Source organism: Salmo salar, chromosome 24, assembly GCF_965601325.2.
Source record: "Salmo salar chromosome 24, fSalSal1, whole genome shotgun sequence".
NCBI lineage: Eukaryota > Metazoa > Chordata > Actinopteri > Salmoniformes > Salmonidae > Salmo > Salmo salar.
The window spans coordinates 19561011-19578437 of NC_138314.1; the positions used below are offsets into that span (position 1 = coordinate 19561011).

Genomic DNA, 17427 nt, shown 5'->3' on the forward strand with positions numbered 1-17427 from the left:
CCCTCCAAATACACCTCTGCTGTTTTCAATGAAGATCTAAGCGATCACTGCCTCATTGCCTGCATCCGTAATGGGTCTGCGACCAAACGAACACTCCTCATCACTGTCAAACGCTCCCTAAAACACTTCAGCAAGCAGGCCTTTCTAATCGACCTGGCCGGGGTATCCTGGAATGACATTGACCTCATCCCGTCAGTAGATGATGCCTGGCTATTCTTTAAAAGTGCCTTCCTCACCATCTTAAATAAGCATGCCCCATTCAAAAAATGTAGAACTAGGAATAGATATAGTCCTTGGTTCACTCCAGACCTGTCTGCCCTTGACCAGCACAAAAACATCCTGTGGTGTTCTGCATTAGCATCGAATAGCCCCTGTGATATGCAACTTTTCAGGGAAGTTAGGAACAAATATACACAGGCAGTTAGGAAAGCTAAGGCTAGCTTTTTCAAACAGAAATTTGCATCCTGTAGTACTAACTCAAAAAAGTTCTGGGACACTGTAAAGTCCATGGAGAATAAGAGCACCTCCTCCCAGCTGCCCACTGCTCTGAGGCTAGGAAACACTGTTACCACCGATAAATCCACTATAATTGAGAATTTCAATAAGCATTTCTCTACGGCTGGCCATGCTTTCCACCTGGCTACCCCTTCCCCCGGGTCAACTGCCCGGCACCCTCCACAGCAACCCGCCAAAGCCCCCACCATTTCTCCTTCACCCAAATCCAGATAGCTGATGTTCTGAAAGAGCTGCAAAATCTGGACCCCTACAAATCAGCCGGGCTAGACAATCTGGACCCTCTCTTTCTAAAATTATCTGCCGATATTGTTGCAACCCCTATTACTAGCCTGTTCAACCTCTCTTTTGTATCGTCCGAGATTCCCAAAGATTGGAAAGCTGCCGCGGTCATCCCCCTCTTCAAAGGGGGTGACACTCTAGACCCAAACTGCTACAGACCTATATCTATCCTACCCTGTCTTTCTAAGGTCTTCGAAAGCCAAGGTAACAAACAGATTACTGACCATTTCGAATCCCACCGTACCTTCTCCGCTATGCAATCTGGTTTCCGAGCTGGTCATGGGTGCACCTCAGCCACGCTCAAGGTCCTAAATGACATCATAACCTCCATCGATAAGAGACATTACTGTGCAGCCGTATTCATCGACCTGGCCAAGGCTTTCTACTCTGTCAATCACCACATTCTTATTGGCAGACTCGACAGCCTTGGTTTCTCAAATGATTGCCTCGCCTAGTTTACCAACTACTTCTCTGATAGAGTTCAGTGTGTCAAATCGGAGGGCCTGTGTTCCGGACCTCTGGCAGTCTCTATGGGTGTGCCACAGGGTTCAATTCTCGGGCCGACTCTCTTCTCTGTATACATCAATGATGTTGCTCTTGCTGCTGGTGATTCTCTGATCCACCTCTACGCAGATGACACCATTCTGTATACTTCTGGCCCCTCTTTGGACACTGTGTTAACTAACCTCCAGACGAGCTTCAATGCCATACAACTCTCCTTCCGTGGCCTCCAACTGCTCTTAAACGCAAGTAAAACTAAATGCATGCTATTCAATCGATCACTGCCCGCACCTGCTCGCCCGTCCAGCATCACTACTCTGGACGGATCAGACTTAGAATACGTGGACAACTACAAATACCTAGGTGTCTGGTTAGACTGTCTCTCCTTCCAGACTCACATTAAGCATCTCCAATCCAAAATGAAATCTAGAATCGGCTTCCTATATCGCAACAAAGCATCCTTCACTCATGCTGCCAAACATACCCTCGTAAAACTGACCATCCTACTGATCCTCGACTTTGGTGATGTCATCTATAAAATAGCCTCCAACACTCTACTCAACAAACTGGATGCAGTCTATCACAGTGCCATCTGTTTTGTCACCAAAGCCCCATACACTACCCATCATTGCGACCTGTACGCTCTCCTTGGTTGGCCCTCGCTTCATACTCGTCGCCAAACCCACTGGCTACAGGTTATCTACAAGTCTCTGCTAGGTAAAGCCCCGCCCTATCTCAGCTCACTGGTCACCATAGCAGCACCCACTCGTAGCACGCGCACCAGCAGGTATATTTCGCTGGTCATCCCCAAAGCCAATTCCTCCTTTGGTCATCTTTCCTTCCAGTTCTCTGCTGCCAATCACTGGAACGAACTGCAAAAATCTCTGAAGCTGGAGACTCATATCTCCCTCACTAGCTTTAAGCACCAGCTGTCAGAGCAGCTCACAGATCACTGCACCTGTACATAGCCCATGGGCTGCTTACAGCATGCCCATCTATCTACCTACCTCATCCCCATACTGTATTTATGTATTTATCTTGCTCCTTTGCACCCCAGTATCCCTACTTGCACATTCATCTTCTGCAGATCTACCATTCCAGTGTTTTATTGTAATTACTTCGCCACCATGGCCTACTTATTGCCTTAACTCCCTTATCTTACCTTATTTGCACTCTGTATATAGACTTTTTGTTTTCTTTGTTGCAAATGAGAACTTGTTCTCAACTAGCCTACCTGGTTAAATAAAGGTGAAATAAAAAAATAATCAGTTACTACATTATTAATGCTATTTGTCACATATTAATAGGTATCCTAATTGTAGTGTTATCTATCCTTACTGAGAGATCTTTAAAAGACAACACAAACATTTCCAGATTTTGGCAAGGTCACTCTTTCATTGTCAGTCTGGTAGTAACGGGTAGGCTAGACCCTTGTAGCATCTTTAGCTATTAGCTAAAGTAGTCTGTCCTGTAGAAGGGCTGCTAAACACCCTACTCCTTTCTGTTTATGCACTAATCCCTCCCTCTTCACACGAACTCTACAGTTTATGGTGAAGAGGGAGGGCCCAAGACTCACGAGTTGTGCTTGATGAGGACAGAGCTGTAGGCTAGGCCTGATTGGTTGGTAAACCCTGGCAAACACACATTAACACAGCAGAGCACTAGTGGTGGGAATGTGAGGAATTTAGAAAGATGTCATTGTGCTTTAAATTAATGTAATGGGCCCATTTTTAAGAACTGCGTGAGGATAGAACAACATGTTATTGAGCAAAAAAGAAGTGTACTCTGGCTGACAAGTAGGGGCCTTGGGGTCTTTATGTCTGGTGTTGAAAGATTTATGCTCTGGTCAGGTGCCTCACACTGTTTGTCTTTCACAACAACAACAAAACATCGAATATGAGTGCAAATGAATGGTACTGGGGTCGTTGATACAGAAGACTGATCGACTTTGCATGTGTGAGAGAGTGAAAGGGAAAGCGAGAGAACTTGTTTGCGTATGGTGGTGACAAATACAGACACAGAGACACTTGAATGTGGCCTGGCTTGTGACTGAGTATTTTTAGTTTAGAGCTCACTGTGACGGGGGGAGAGATTCTGCTTGTTGCGATAACAGACTGCCTACATTGACATAAGATCATTTGAATGTCGAGGACAGACCATTCAGCCCATCTATTCTCACCATTAATCCATAGTAAACAATAAGCCTTGGCAGTGCCACCCATGATGCTGAAGTTGAACCAAATGAACAAATCAATGTAAGAAGCCAGTGTTTTGAAAAGTCATTTCCACAAAGTAAAAAATGGACCAGTGGAACAACACTCCCTCCTGGCTTTCCATTTAATTGAAGTAGCCTATGGTTGTTGAAAATCCCATTTCCTTTAATGTGGTTTATTATGCTGGTTTATTATCATTAGTAGTCTATTATGCAAAGTAAATAGGCTAATATTTAAAAAGTGCATACTGTACAAAGTTGTTTGTTGCACTAATATATCTCCTTTCTCTTAACAGGGTCCTTTTTTTCCCTCCCTCACCCCTTTTTCCTGTCTTTTATTTCTGGTTCATTTATTTTGGTGCTGCTACTCAGAGGGCATTGTCATCTTAGAGGCTGAGCACAACTACGTCGATGGTTTGGGGTCAGCCGGCGCCCACTGACAGACAGAAAGGCCCTGTGGATTTCACAGCACACAGAGAGGAAACATGAGCCAAGCCAAGCCCAGCGGGCTCAAAGCACCCAGCAAGATAGGCAGGCCGACGGGGGCGCCAGCCACCAAGACCTCCCCTTCCACTGGTAAGAGCTCCTCCTCAGCACCAGCAGTTCACATGGCCTGGCTGCTTCTCATTCCAGGCTGTGGGAGCTACAGCACTTAACCCCTGGCTTGGATGTCATCAATCGGCTTACGGTTGCAATAAAAGGGGCTTTACGGCTTCATCAGTCTGGATCTGCTGAATGGTGGATTACCTATATTTTTTAGTAGGAGAAATTGGGTGAATTGTGTCCACTAGAAGCTTTAGACACAGCGCTCTTTATCTTGCTGTGTGAAATGTGCTGCTATTTTGTTTCAAAGTGTTGCAGCAGAGGTCATGTGAAAATGTGACTGTGAAGTTTGACCTCATGATGTCATCCAATAAACAATTATTTGTACATTGGTCAGCTGTTAACATTTGACCAAGTTTATTTGTATATAGAATATCAGGCAACAGTAATTGTTGATGGTACGTAACATATGGCACTATGGGGTAAGAGTTTGGAAGTATTGAATAACAAGGTAAATGTGTCATGTTCTGTGAGCTAACTCCTTCATGTTAGATCTGTTAGCTCAGTGAAGTTGGCTCACTGGCAGTAATTGGATGTTTTCCACCCGTTTCCCTGCAGCCGGATCCAAAGTAGTCGCAGCCGACAAGTCCACTCCAGGTGGCGGTGCAGTGGGAACGCAAGATGGCGGGGAGAACTTCCAGGTCGGGGAGCGGGTGTGGGTGAATGGGAACAAACCTGGCGTGGTGCAGTTCCTGGGGGATGCTCAGTTTGCACCAGGACAGTGGGCTGGCATTGTGTTGGATGAGCCCATTGGGAAGAACGATGGCTCGGTGGCAGGGGTGCGGTACTTCCAGTGTGAGCCCTTGAAGGGGATATTCACTCGCCCCTCCAAGCTGTCCTACACAGAGGGCGAGGCCAACGGGACTCAGACAGCACCTCCATCCCGGGCTGGGTCACCCACCCCCTCCACCGCCAGCCTGGCCTCTCACACCCCCTCTGTCAAGAAGGCCTCAACTGCAATGCCCGCCACTCCAGCCTCCAACCTGGCACGCACAAACAGCGAGTCTATCTCCAACCTCTCAGACACCGGCTCGGTCAAGAAGGGAGAGAGGGAGCTGAAGAATGGAGACCGTGTTTTGGTATGGCTTAGTTCATTAACACTTTGAAAGCAGCGGTTATTTTGGATCAGGCAGCTTTTATCCTGAAGCCTGGTTCATTCCGTTCGGTTAATAGGTGTGAATGTTTATTTTTCTGCAACTGCTCGCTAGTTCATCTTTGCAAGTTGGTCTCAAATGTTCCCCCTCTCCCCTGGGCAAGCCCTGGCTCCACCCCCTGCTCTTGCCCCTTGTGTGGCGACTTTGCCGTAAATACAGGCTGGTCTCAGAGTCACATGACTGACCCCTTTCACCATGGTAATCACTCAGGAATGTGTCTGCAGAACAAAGTCTCCACCCACCTCACTCCCAACTTCTCACTGACCAATGAGAACGTACGTTCTAACAGGCCTCGGTGAGCTCAGTGTCTGTGTATAGTCACTCGGTTCACAGCCAAGCTCTGTCTTATGAGCACCTTCCTTCCTGAGTGTTGGCCAAGGCCCCTCTCTCTTTCTCTCATAGTCAGCTTCAGGCTGTGTAACACGTTGTGTTGAGAGGAAGTGTGTCACTGATGCTCAGAGGAAATGTGACAGGGACTGTCCACAAAAATACCATATATAGTAGCAAACTAAAACAAACTGTCTGTGGAGATACAAGATCAAATATTCGCAATATTCACTTGAAGGGAGGGTGCTTTTCTCACTTCTCCCTTTAGAGAATTGGAAAAGTAAATGCTGATTATAAACCTTAGTGGTTTTATTGCAAGCCAAGCTAGTTACCCTCTAGGCGCGTGGATATTCTTTCTGTAATGAAAAGTGCTCTATAAGTTAAATTATTATTGGTATTATTTTTATTAGGCTTTTCTAAACTCTTTCTTTGTACTGTCTCTGCAGGTTGGTGGCACAAAAGCTGGTGTGGTTCGCTTTCTTGGTGAAACGGACTTTGCCAAGGGAGAGTGGTGTGGTGTGGAACTGGATGAGCCCCTGGGAAAGAACGATGGGGCAGTGGCAGGAACCAGGTAATCAGACCAGAGAGGATTATCACACAGGCTTGAGAAAGATGCCACTCCCTGGTAACCAATTTGTATAAAAGAGAGTTAAGAACAGCCAAGTCTCATGGGTGTTATTCATATATTGTAGAGAAAAAAAGTTGGCACTGACATGTTTTATTTGTCTTATGCCCTTCATTTGTGTTTCCCCAGATACTTTCAGTGCCAACCCAAGTATGGCCTGTTTGCCCCGGTCCACAAGGTCACGCGCATCGGCTTCCCCTCCACCACGCCGGCCAAGGCAAAGACCACGGTGCGGAAGGTGGTGGCCACGCCCTCAGGCCTGAAGCGCAGCCCCAGCACCTCCTCCATCAGCTCCATGAGCTCTGTGACCTCCTCTGTCAGCGCCAAGCCCAGTCGCACAGGCCTGGTGAGAAACACGTGCACACTCAAAGACGCACACACATAAGTGCACACACGTACACACCTGCAGTGTAAACAAGATGTCTGTTCTTTAATTGGGTCTTGTCTGGAAGAACTCCATCCCCCAATTCACCAGTCTTAAACACTCTTCTCCGGGCCCCTACCACAGCTGACAGAAACGTCATCACGGTACTCAAGGAAGATCTCTGGCACCACAGCAGTTCAGGAGGTGCTGAAGGAGAAGCAGCAGCACATCGAGCAGCTGATGGCGGAGCGGGACATGGAGAGGGCAGAGGTGGCCAAGGCAACCACCCATGTGGGCGAGGTGGAGCAGGAACTGACCCTGCTGAGAGATGACCAGGAACAGGTCAATACACACTCCCCCTTATGGCTTATGCATACACACACACATACGTCCCCTGTCATGATGTACACACACACACACACACACACCACACACACACACACACACACAGCATACAAGGTTCGCCCTCAGGATTATTTACACACACATTCCCCACAGATGAGATCCAGGACGTTCCAGTGTTGGAACTCTCATTAGCGAAAGTGTATTATGTCATGCATGACAATGACAAACCTGGCGCCATGAAAACACCTTAGTGCTGTACCTCAATCAAACACTCATATCACATAAACCTCTGCACTGCCATCTGCTGTCAATGCTCAACACTGTAAAATAAAAAACAGGATTGTGTTTTACATTTAAGTCATTTAGCAGACGCTCTTATCCAGAGCGACTTACAAATTGGTGGATTCACCTTATGATAGCTGCCTTGATAATAATAATATAGTTTTTTCTTGGGTGTCTCAGGACCTATATTCATGACCTGTTTAATGAATGCATATTCATGTGTATCATGTGAAGATGGAGGCCAAGATGGACCAGTTACGCACCCTGGTGGAGGCTGCTGACAAGGAGAAGGTTGAGCTGCTCAATCAGCTGGAGGAGGAGAAGAGGTGAGGCTTCAGAGGGGTGTGGGGTGACAAGAGACCTGGGGGCATGGGGTCTTACTATGGGTATAACTATGTTCTGATGGTGGAAATATGTGTTTCGAAGATTATCAGCACAGTATCACAAAAGGAAAATGGGGGGGGCAGATGAAGTATGCGTATCCAATCTCCACAGTGGAGTGTTGAATTTAGAACCTAGAATTTGATTCCATGTTCAGATTTGAAACCCTTTTTCAGACCTCTTGACCCATGATTCCTTTTCAGACCTCTTGTGTTCAATGTTTCTGAACTATAATATGAAGTGTCCTCTGTGTGATAGAAAGGTGGAGGACCTTCAGTTTCGCGTGGAGGAAGCTTGCATTACCAAAGGCGATCTGGAGGTAAACACACACTGTTCTACACACACTCCAGAAATATGTATACGGCTTTCCTTTGTATGCACAGAGTAGAATCTTTGATTCACATGCCCCTATCTCGAGTCGAAATCTGCCCCTAAGCGACTGGAATGAATCACTTTGATGCTGAGGTGTATCAGAAGTACACCAACGCTCATCAGGACTGCCGTTGAAACTTCCTGTCTTGTCAAATTGGGACATTTCGAGGTAAAGCGTTTTGATGACAATGCAGACTGGATTTCCTCTCTGGAATTAAGTCACTCTGCAACATCCCTGCTCCCGATCCCTGAGGTTAGAGTGGTGCAGAATGTGCCTTATAGTTTCTAACGTAAGGAATTAATATATCTTACCGAAGGTCACTATTTAGATACTCTGTATGCATTAGGTCAACAGTTTGGCCTCCGGCTTGGGATTCTAAGTTGGCAGGGTAGTGATCAGTGACATCTCCTTAGTCTAGTATGCCAAGGACTGAGCATTACATATTCTCTCCTGTCTGTCTACGTAGACCAGAGATCCGTCCTGCCCACTGCCCACAGCCATCTCATATGCCCTGTAAAATGAGACTCTGACTGAAATCTCATTCTCTCTATGGTGCTGATGGCACTCACAAGTGACAGCAAGGTCATCCATTCCCACATGGAGCAGGGTTGTGTCAGAATCAGATCTGACTGAGCCTGGCTCTCATGCTCTTCTAGTATCCATGAAGTCATGCTACTGCGCATTGTAGAGGGTCAGCCTGAGCATGGCACTGCGCAGACTCGCTGATCTACAAATAACGCCCCCAAACTACTATTCCAAATTTGCGCAGTGCCTTTCTCAGGCCGATCTGCACAAATCTGGAGGTCTTTCTCATTTCATGACTATGTAAGAAATTAGAAAATACCAGTGGTACATCAGACTAAGGTTAGCACAGTGTTGTTCCCCAACACATATCTCTAGTTCTATTTGATGGGAATGAGGAAAGGTGGGCAATTTTGGGGGAAAACAACAAACTATTTCTGCCTCTCCCTTGGCAACCCATATCTTTGGTTACGGAGCAGAGACTCGGAAGCAAGTGGGCTCAGGGTGGCTGTTAACATGAACATGATTTGTCATTATCTATCCCACAGTGCCACTACAATCGGGACCATCCCAATTACCCTGAAGGCATTCCACTACAAACGTTATCTTTAAAAATGAGTGCCACAGGGTTAGAAGTAAAACCCCTTTTTTTATCTTATTTTGTTTGCGTACTAACGGTCTGTGTACTAATTACTGCAACAAATGTATTAAGCACATGCATGCAGCTTTTAAAAACAAACTTACAAAAAACCCTTAAACCAAACCAACTCGGCAACAGTTGATGGTGTACTAATGTTGTCCTCTACCTACTTCAATCAGTGATGTTACTGCTTCTGTTTCCTCTCCTCCCCCTGTCCGTCATGTTGGCCCAGTGCTAAGCATGGAACCACTGGAGATGCTCCCCTCCACCATCTCACAGCCTAGTCACAGGCTTGACCTCTGACCTTCCCATTGCAATCTGTTGAAATCCAAAGTAAATGTTCTGCACTTGGTAGCATTGAATTATTAGGGGCATTTTAACCTTAATATTAAACTTAATGTATCCGTTTTGGGAGGGGGGAGGTGTTTATCAGAGGGTGGGGCCTACATTATAAGAGTACTAGTCCATTTTATATGTTTTGCCCCATATTCTACAGTGTTTACTGATTTTGTCTGTTCTAAGTTGTTTATAAATGTACATGGTTTTTTGGTATTTCTTTATTGATCTACTGATCAGTGATCTTTACAAATGGGAGAAATCACAAAAGAGAGCAGAGTTGCTGTCCCTTTTCTGTGCATGAAGGCCTTCCATGTCATGGAGTAAAGCGGGGGGGTCTCGTCCATTTAGATTTTCACTCATTTGCCAGCTCACTCACTCAGTTCACACATGACTCTATGCATTCCTTCATAGTCTGTCCCTGTCGTGGTTCACCAGGTCATTCTGCATGTATTCCTCTGCATACCCATAAGCATAACACATCTCCCCATTTCCCTTGCTCCTTCTCCCATATCCTCATATCACCTTCCTTCAGCAACATCCCCAATGCTCACCTGTGCTAGGCATGGGGTACCCTTCCCCTCCATATCCCCACTCCACCTCCCTCCACACCCTCCTCCACCCACCCGCAGATCTTCCCACCTCCCTCTTCCTCTCTGTGTTGGGCTGGCATGTGATAGTGGCACTGGTTGTGTTCTCTTCCTCTCCCTTCTTTACTAACAGACGCAGACCAAACTGGAGCATGCCCACATTAAGGAGCTTGAACAGAGCCTGCTCTTTGAAAAGACCAAAGCTGAGAAACTCCAGAGAGAGTTAGAAGACACTAGGGTAATGGATCTTGCTCTACATAGTTCTGCGTTTAGAAAGAGGGGTGGAGTGGGGATGGGGCCAGGGTAATGTTGAAAATCTTGGGATGGGGTACAGAGGATCTCCAGATACCTGTAGCACTGGCTTCCATATGCTGTTTTTCTGACCTTTTCTGCCTTAGAGGGTTGGGAACGGTAGGAGTCAATATTTACAGTGCCTTCAGAAAGTATTCACACCCCTTGACTTTTTTCACACCTTGTTCTGTTACAGCCTGAATTTAAAATCGATTAAATTTAGATTTTTTTTGGTCACTGGCCTACACACAATAACTGTATAATGTCAAAGTGGAATTATGTTTTGAGAAGTTTTTACAAATGAATTAAAAATGAAAAGCTGAAATTTCTTGAGTCAATAAGTATTCATCCCCTTTGTTATGGCTAGCCTAAATAAGTTCAGGAGTAAACACATTTTCATAATAAGTCAAAAGTTGCATGGACTCACTCTGTGTGCCATTATAGTGTTTAATGTGATTTTTGAATGACTACCTCATATTTGAACTCCACAAATACAATTATCTGTAAGTTGCAGAGTTTTAATGGCTGTGATGGGGGAGAAGTGAGGATGAATCAACAACATTGGAGTTATTCCACAATACTAACCTAAATAATAAAGTGAAACGGAAGCCTGTACAGAATAAAACAATTCAAAAATATGCATCCTGTTTGCAATAAGGCACTAAAATAAAACTTTAAAAAATGTGGCAAATACTACTCTTCATATTTTCAAGCTTGGTGGTGGCTGCATCATGTTATGGGTATGCTTGTCATCGGCAAGGACTAGGGAGTTTTTTGGGGGGATAAAAATAAATAGAATAGAGCTAAGCAAAATCCTAGAGGAAAGCTTGGTTCAGTCTGCTTTCCAACAGACACTGGGAGACAAATTCACCTTTCAGCAGGACAATAACCTTAAACTCAAGGCCAAATATACACTGGAGTTGCTTGCCAAGATGACATTGAATGTTTCTGAGCGGCCTAGTTACTGTTTTGACTGAAATCGGCTTAAACATCTATGGTTAGACTTATAAATGGCTGTCTAGCAATGATCAACTTGACAGAGCTAGAATATTTTTTTAAAGAATAATGTGCAAATATTGTACAATCCAGGTGTGCAAAGCTCTTAGACTTACCCAGAAAGACTAACAGCTTTAATCGCTGACTCAGGGGTGTGAATACTTATGTAAATGTGATTTCTGTATTTCATTTTCAATACATTTGAAAAAATTTCTAAAAACATGTTTTTACTGTCATTATGGGGTATTGTGTGTAGATGGGTGAAAGAACAATTTGGGTTGTAACAACAAAGTGGAATAAGTCGGGGTATGAATACTTTCTGAAGGCACTGTAGCTGCATTTGAATGTCACTGAGCAAACATTGAATGGTGTAGTTGTATAATCTTTTTACTTGCTAGCAACTAATATTATCTATTGGCCTTATCTGTTGTTCCAAGAACCAATGTCAAAGTTGCTTTATAATATGCAGCATCTTATGCAGGCTTTCATTTTCTTCCCATTTTGTCAAACATGAACCATTCACATTCCTGTGTGTCACCAGTACAGCAGTCTTAACCACTTTACTGCTGTCACTGAAAACACTTGAAAACATCAGGGTTATTTTTTTTACTATACTTTTAGTTTAACTATACAACAATTCTGTTCTTTTTAGATTAGGTTTTAGCCAGAGAACGGCAAAGCCGTCTGATTCTTTTGCCTCTTTCTCCATGTGTTCCGCTGCTCACAGTTAGCAGTCTCAACGACTTTGCTGTTAGCACATGGTAGCCAGACAGCACCCCTATATACAACCATCCCTTATTCCCAGTGGTCCTTTGTCCCACCCCCCCAATCCTACAAGCCCCAATTGCCCTGCCCATCTAGTATCCCCCGCCTCTTGTAAGTCTCTCTCCTACTCCCATCCCTTAGCAATTCTTCTGTGCTTCCCTCAGGGGTGTCAGCCAATGCAAGGGTATTCAACTGCCATTCTCAACAGCCGTAGTCTACTGGTTTTCTTTTCCCCCGGTACTTAATTAATAGGTTGATATCATTAGTTGGCGAGAAAGTCTATCTGGTTTTATTCTGGTCTAAATCGACCCCTGATTAAAAGGTAAGGATGAAAACCAGTAGATGCTGCATGCTGCAGCACTTGGGGAGCGTAGTTCAATACACGTGTGAGGAATGATATGATTTCATTTTATATCCACTAGAGAGCAGTGTAATATTTGAACTGTAGGCATCCTATGTAACTGTTTACTTGCTTTGCGCTACTACTGCAACTATGGTGGACATCTGTTTGTATAGGACCCTCTTTGAAAAAGATTCCTCCCCGTAGACCTGTCTGATGGCAGGGGCATTCAACAGCTACACGTTTTTTCCTGTCAGTACATGTACAATCACAATGTTTCCAAAAGTTGAAGAACACAGTTTTGTTTGAGCCAGAGTTGTGCCGTCCCATAGGTGGCCACGGTTTCAGAGAAGTCCCGCATAATGGAGCTGGAGAGGGACCTGGTGCTGAGGACCAGGGAGGTGGATGACCTGCGGCTGCGTCTGGAGGCCCAGCAAGAGTCAGAGGGCTCTGACTCCACTACCTCCCCTCTCCTGGAGGAGGTGAGCTCTCTGAGGGCTCAGCTGGCTTCTCAGGAAGACCAGCAACGGGTTGAGCTTGCCAGGATGAGGGAGAAGCTGGCAGCGGAGGAGAAGGCACACAGTGAGGCAATGGCCCAGCTCCAAGTGTCATCCACCAAGATTTCCACTGACAACGAGCAGTTGAAGCTGCGCGTCAGCCAGAACGAGAAGGAGAATGCAGACGTCATAGAGCTGTGGAGCTCTAAGCTGGAATCTGCCATCACCTCACACCAGCAGGCCATGGAGGAGATGAAGGTTTCCTTCAGCAAAGGGGCTGGCTCCCAGGTGACAGAGCTGGTGGAGACCAAGAGTGCCCTGGAGAGGCTGAAGGTGGAGCACAAGCAGGCACTGGAAGAGGCTGGGGCCAGGTGTGAGGCAGAGGCTGCAGCCCGGGCACGGGAGACGGGGGAGCTCAACAAACAGCTGCTGGTCATGTCAGAGGAGAAGGAGCGCCTGGAGGAGAGCCTGCGGTCCAGTGTGGAGAGTGCTGAGGAGCAGCACCTGGTGGAGATGGAGGATGTGCTAGTCAAACTGCACACTGCTGAGCTGAAGGTAAAGGAACTGGAGGAGCAGGAGGCCAAGCTAGTCCAGCAGACCCAGGACAGGGCCAAGGAGGTCCAGGAGCAGGTGGCAGCTATGGAGGCTCTGCGCTCCCAGGCAGGCCAAGGTAACCAAGAGCTCCAGAGTCTGAGGACCCAGCTGGAGGAGGCCCAGAGACAAGCTTGCTCACAGGGCAACAAGGTAGGTCCATACCCATACCATCCTCCCATTGTCCATGACCGTATCCAGTTTCTATTTTACGTCCATGTGAGTTTTCCAGAAATATAGGCATGAAATAAATACAACTGGTATGTCATGTTATGATTTACCCTTACCTTCAAAGTCATTACTTTGTTTTAATTAGATTCATTTTTAGTTTGTCCTTTATATTCATAATGTCACTCATTCATTCCCCCCCCAAAATGTCCTCCATGTCCATGGTGTCACGCCCTGGCCTGTGGCTGTAGGTCAGTGAGTTGAGCTCTGAGCTGGAGGGCAGGCAGCAGGAGATACTCTCCTTGCAGCAGAGCCTGACCTCTGTGCAGCAGAACACGGGCTCTCTGGAGCAAGAGCTGGGCAACCTGGTGAGTATTAGCGCTTATGTGGGGTGGTGAGGAGCCAGGGAATAGGAGTGGGTGGCCTTGCATGACTGATGGGACTGTAGGGCTTAAGGTAAGCTCAGGTAAGGAAGAGCATAGTATTGAAATGCTAGCTTTTTGTTTTCATGGGAATGATACAAAGTGTCTGCCTATAGGTAGACTTTCAGTTATACACTTATGATGAAACTTGTGTATAACATTAGTAATTGGCAACCATTTTGAGGATTGTCATGGAATACTTTTCTGACTAACGCATGCACGGATGTATTCATCAAAGTTTTATTTCCTCAGAAACAAAAACTGTCAGAAAGCACAGACGATCAGACTAAGTCAACACAAACTATGCAAGGTAAATATATTGTTGGTCCTGGTCCATGTTGTTCCTGTAACGTTAGTCTTTGTTTTCTTATGACTTGGGTTACGTGTTTTTATCAGCAAGGCGTATCATATTCCTAGAGACAAAATGTTGACTTCAAGCTAATTGAATGATGTGGTTTTTATAAAAAATTATGTATTATATTGGTCCACAGGGCCAGGCAGTACACAGTAGATTAGTACATGTATTTGTGCTGCATGGTGCTAAGCGCTTGAATGATGCAAGCTAATAGTGTCAGTCTCTTAATTCTCTCTTTCAGAGTTGCTTCAGAAGCTTGGCGAAAAAGAAGAGCAGTGCACATCGCTCTCCACCGAATCAGAGGCTCTTAGAAGCCAACTTGCAGGTTAGAACATTGGCCAGCGCTGTGTTTCTTAACTTACAGTACACACAGCTTCTCCCTACATACATTGTTGTGTGACCTACACCAGGGGTCTCCAAACCTGCCCTTTTGTTGTTGTAGTGTTTCTGGTAGATAGTGGTTCCCAAACTTTTTATAGTCCCGTACCCCTTCAAACGTTCAACCTCCAGCTGCGTACCCCCTCTAGCACCAGGGTCAGCGCACTCTCAAAGGTTTTCTGCCATTATTGTAAGCCTGCCACACACACACTATACGATACATTTATTAAACATAAGAATGAGTGTGAGTTTTTGTCACAACCCGGCTCATGGGAAGTGACAAAGAGCTCTTATAGGACCAGGGCACAAATAATAATATAATAATAATCATCAACAATTTTTCTCTTTATTTAACCATCTTACATATAAAACTTTATTTGTTCATCGAAAATTGTGAATAACTCACCACAGGTTAATGAGAAGGGTGTGCTTGAAAGGATGCACATAACTTTGCAATGTTGGGTTGTATTGGAGAGAGTCTGTCTTAAATCATTTTAGTTTTCATGCTAGTGAGGGCTGAGAATCCACTATCACATAGGTACGTGGTTGCAAAGGGCATCAGTGTTTTAACAGCGCGATTTGCCAAGGCAGGATACTCTGAGCGCAGCCCAATCCAGAAATCTGGCAGTGGCTTCTGATAAAATGTAATTCTCACAGAACCCCTTGTTGCAATTTCAATGAGGCTCTATTGTTCAGATATCAGTAAGTGGACTGGAGGCAGGTCATGAAAGGGATAATGAATCCAGTTGTTTGTGTCATCCGTTTCAGGAAAGTACCTGAGTAATTGTGCACCCAACTCACTCAGGTGCTTCGCTATATCACATTTGACATTGTCCGTAAGCTTGAGTTCATTTGAACACAAAAAAAAATCATACAATGATGGAAAGACCTGTGTTGTTGTCCTTGTTAATGCAGACAGAGAAGAGCTCCGACTTCTTAATCTTAGCCTCAATTTTGTCCCGCACATTGAATATAGTTGCGGAGAGTCCCAGTAATCCTAGATTCAGATCATTCAGGCGAGAAAAAACATCACCCAGATAGGCCAGTTATTTGAGAAAGTCGTCATCATGCAATCAGTCAGACAAGTGAAAATGATGGTCAGTAAAGAAGACTTTAAGCTCGTCTCTCAATTTAAAAAAAAGTGTCAATACTTTGGCCCTTGATAACCAGCACACTTCTGTATGTTGTAAAAGTGTTACATGGTCGCTGCCCATATCATTACATAGTGCAGAAAATACACTAGAGTTCAGGGGCCTTGCTTTAACAGAGTTAACCATGTTTCACTGTAGTGTCCAAAATGTCTTTCAAGCTGTCAGGCATTCCCTTGGCAGCAAGAGCCTCTCGGTGGATGCTGCAGTCTACCCAAGTGGCGTCGGGAGCAACTGCTTGCACGTGCATTACCACTTCACTATGTCTCCCAGTCATGGCTTTTGCGCCATCAGTACAGATACCAACACGTCTTGACCACCAAACTCCATTTGATGTCACAAAAGCTGTCCAATACTTTAAAAATATCCTCTCATGCTGTCCTGGTTTCCAGTGGTTTGCAGAAGAGGATGTTTTCCTTAATTGACCCCATAAACGTAACGGACATATACCAGGAGCTGTGCCAGGCCCGCCACGTCTGTTGACTCATCCAGCTGTAACGCATAGAATTCACTGGCTTGTATGCGAAGCAGTAATTGTTTCAAAACATCTCCTGCCATGTCAATAATGCGTGAAAGTGTTGTTTGATGAAGACATTGTCTGTATAGTTATTTGGGCCTTTTCCCCCAGCATTGACCCAGCCATATCCACGGCAGCAGGAAGAATTAAGTCCTCCACAATAGTTTGGGGCTTGCCTGCCCTAGCCACTCGGTAGCTCACCATATAAGACGCTTCTAGTCCCTTCTTATTAATGGTATCTGTTGCTTTTATGCTTGTAAGTCGTCTTTATTGTCGCTCAAAAAACTCCCGTGGCTTATTTTTCAAATTGTCACGTTTCTAAATGTTTGGTCAAGAGAGTAATGGTTAATGTGATTGGATGTTAATTATTCAACTAGGCTACCTGTATTTGACATTGTTATTTCGCTGAACACTAGATTTTAAATTTTTTTGGGGGGGGCAGTGATACGAGGCTACTGAGGCGAGAATAAAACCTCACCCAAATGTATAGGCCCGTTGGAAAATATAAATGCACTGATACAGTATGTTAGCTTGTTAGGGCTGGGAATTGCAATGGACCTCACGATACGATATTATTGCGATACTTTGGTGCCGATACGATATGTATTGCGAATCAAATTAAATAACTTTATTTGTCACATGGGCCGAATACAACAAGTGTAGACCTTACTGTGAAATGCTACTTACAAGCCCTTAACCAACAGTGCAGATTCTCACGATTCTTGCGATTCAATACTGCGATTGTATTGCAATTTGATGATCCAAACACATTGCTCACTATATTTCTGCTGCAGAGAGACGAGAGAGCATGAGAAAATGAGTTTTGATCAGTCATGGAAATAAGTGCTGAAAACATTGGCTCACTATTTAAAAAGAAGATGGAGAAAAAGCTAGTACAGCTGACTAATG

The 17427-nt window shown here is 45.0% G+C and overlaps 1 protein-coding gene across 9 annotated transcripts in view; it reads left to right on the top strand.

Moving 5' to 3' along the window:
- The window catches only part of LOC106585282 (CAP-Gly domain-containing linker protein 1), a 49800-nt gene that overhangs the window by 12247 nt on the left and 20126 nt on the right, over positions 1–17427 (top strand). For 7 of the 9 annotated variants that reach the window (XM_014171342.3, XM_082968559.1, XM_014171348.3 and 4 more), the window contains 12 exons: positions 3805–4084; positions 4670–5190; positions 6039–6163; positions 6347–6563; positions 6726–6923; positions 7443–7534; positions 7848–7908; positions 10184–10288; positions 12775–13683; positions 13950–14066; positions 14373–14430; positions 14717–14800. In XM_014171342.3, the coding sequence (XP_014026817.1) occupies positions 3994–4084; positions 4670–5190; positions 6039–6163; positions 6347–6563; positions 6726–6923; positions 7443–7534; positions 7848–7908; positions 10184–10288; positions 12775–13683; positions 13950–14066; positions 14373–14430; positions 14717–14800 (2578 nt within the window). In that variant the 5' untranslated portion in view covers positions 3805–3993. The remainder of the gene's footprint in view (positions 1–3804; positions 4085–4669; positions 5191–6038; positions 6164–6346; positions 6564–6725; positions 6924–7442; positions 7535–7847; positions 7909–10183; positions 10289–12774; positions 13684–13949; positions 14067–14372; positions 14431–14716; positions 14801–17427) is intronic. The other 2 variants (XM_082968558.1, XM_082968557.1) reach the window with 2 other exon arrangements.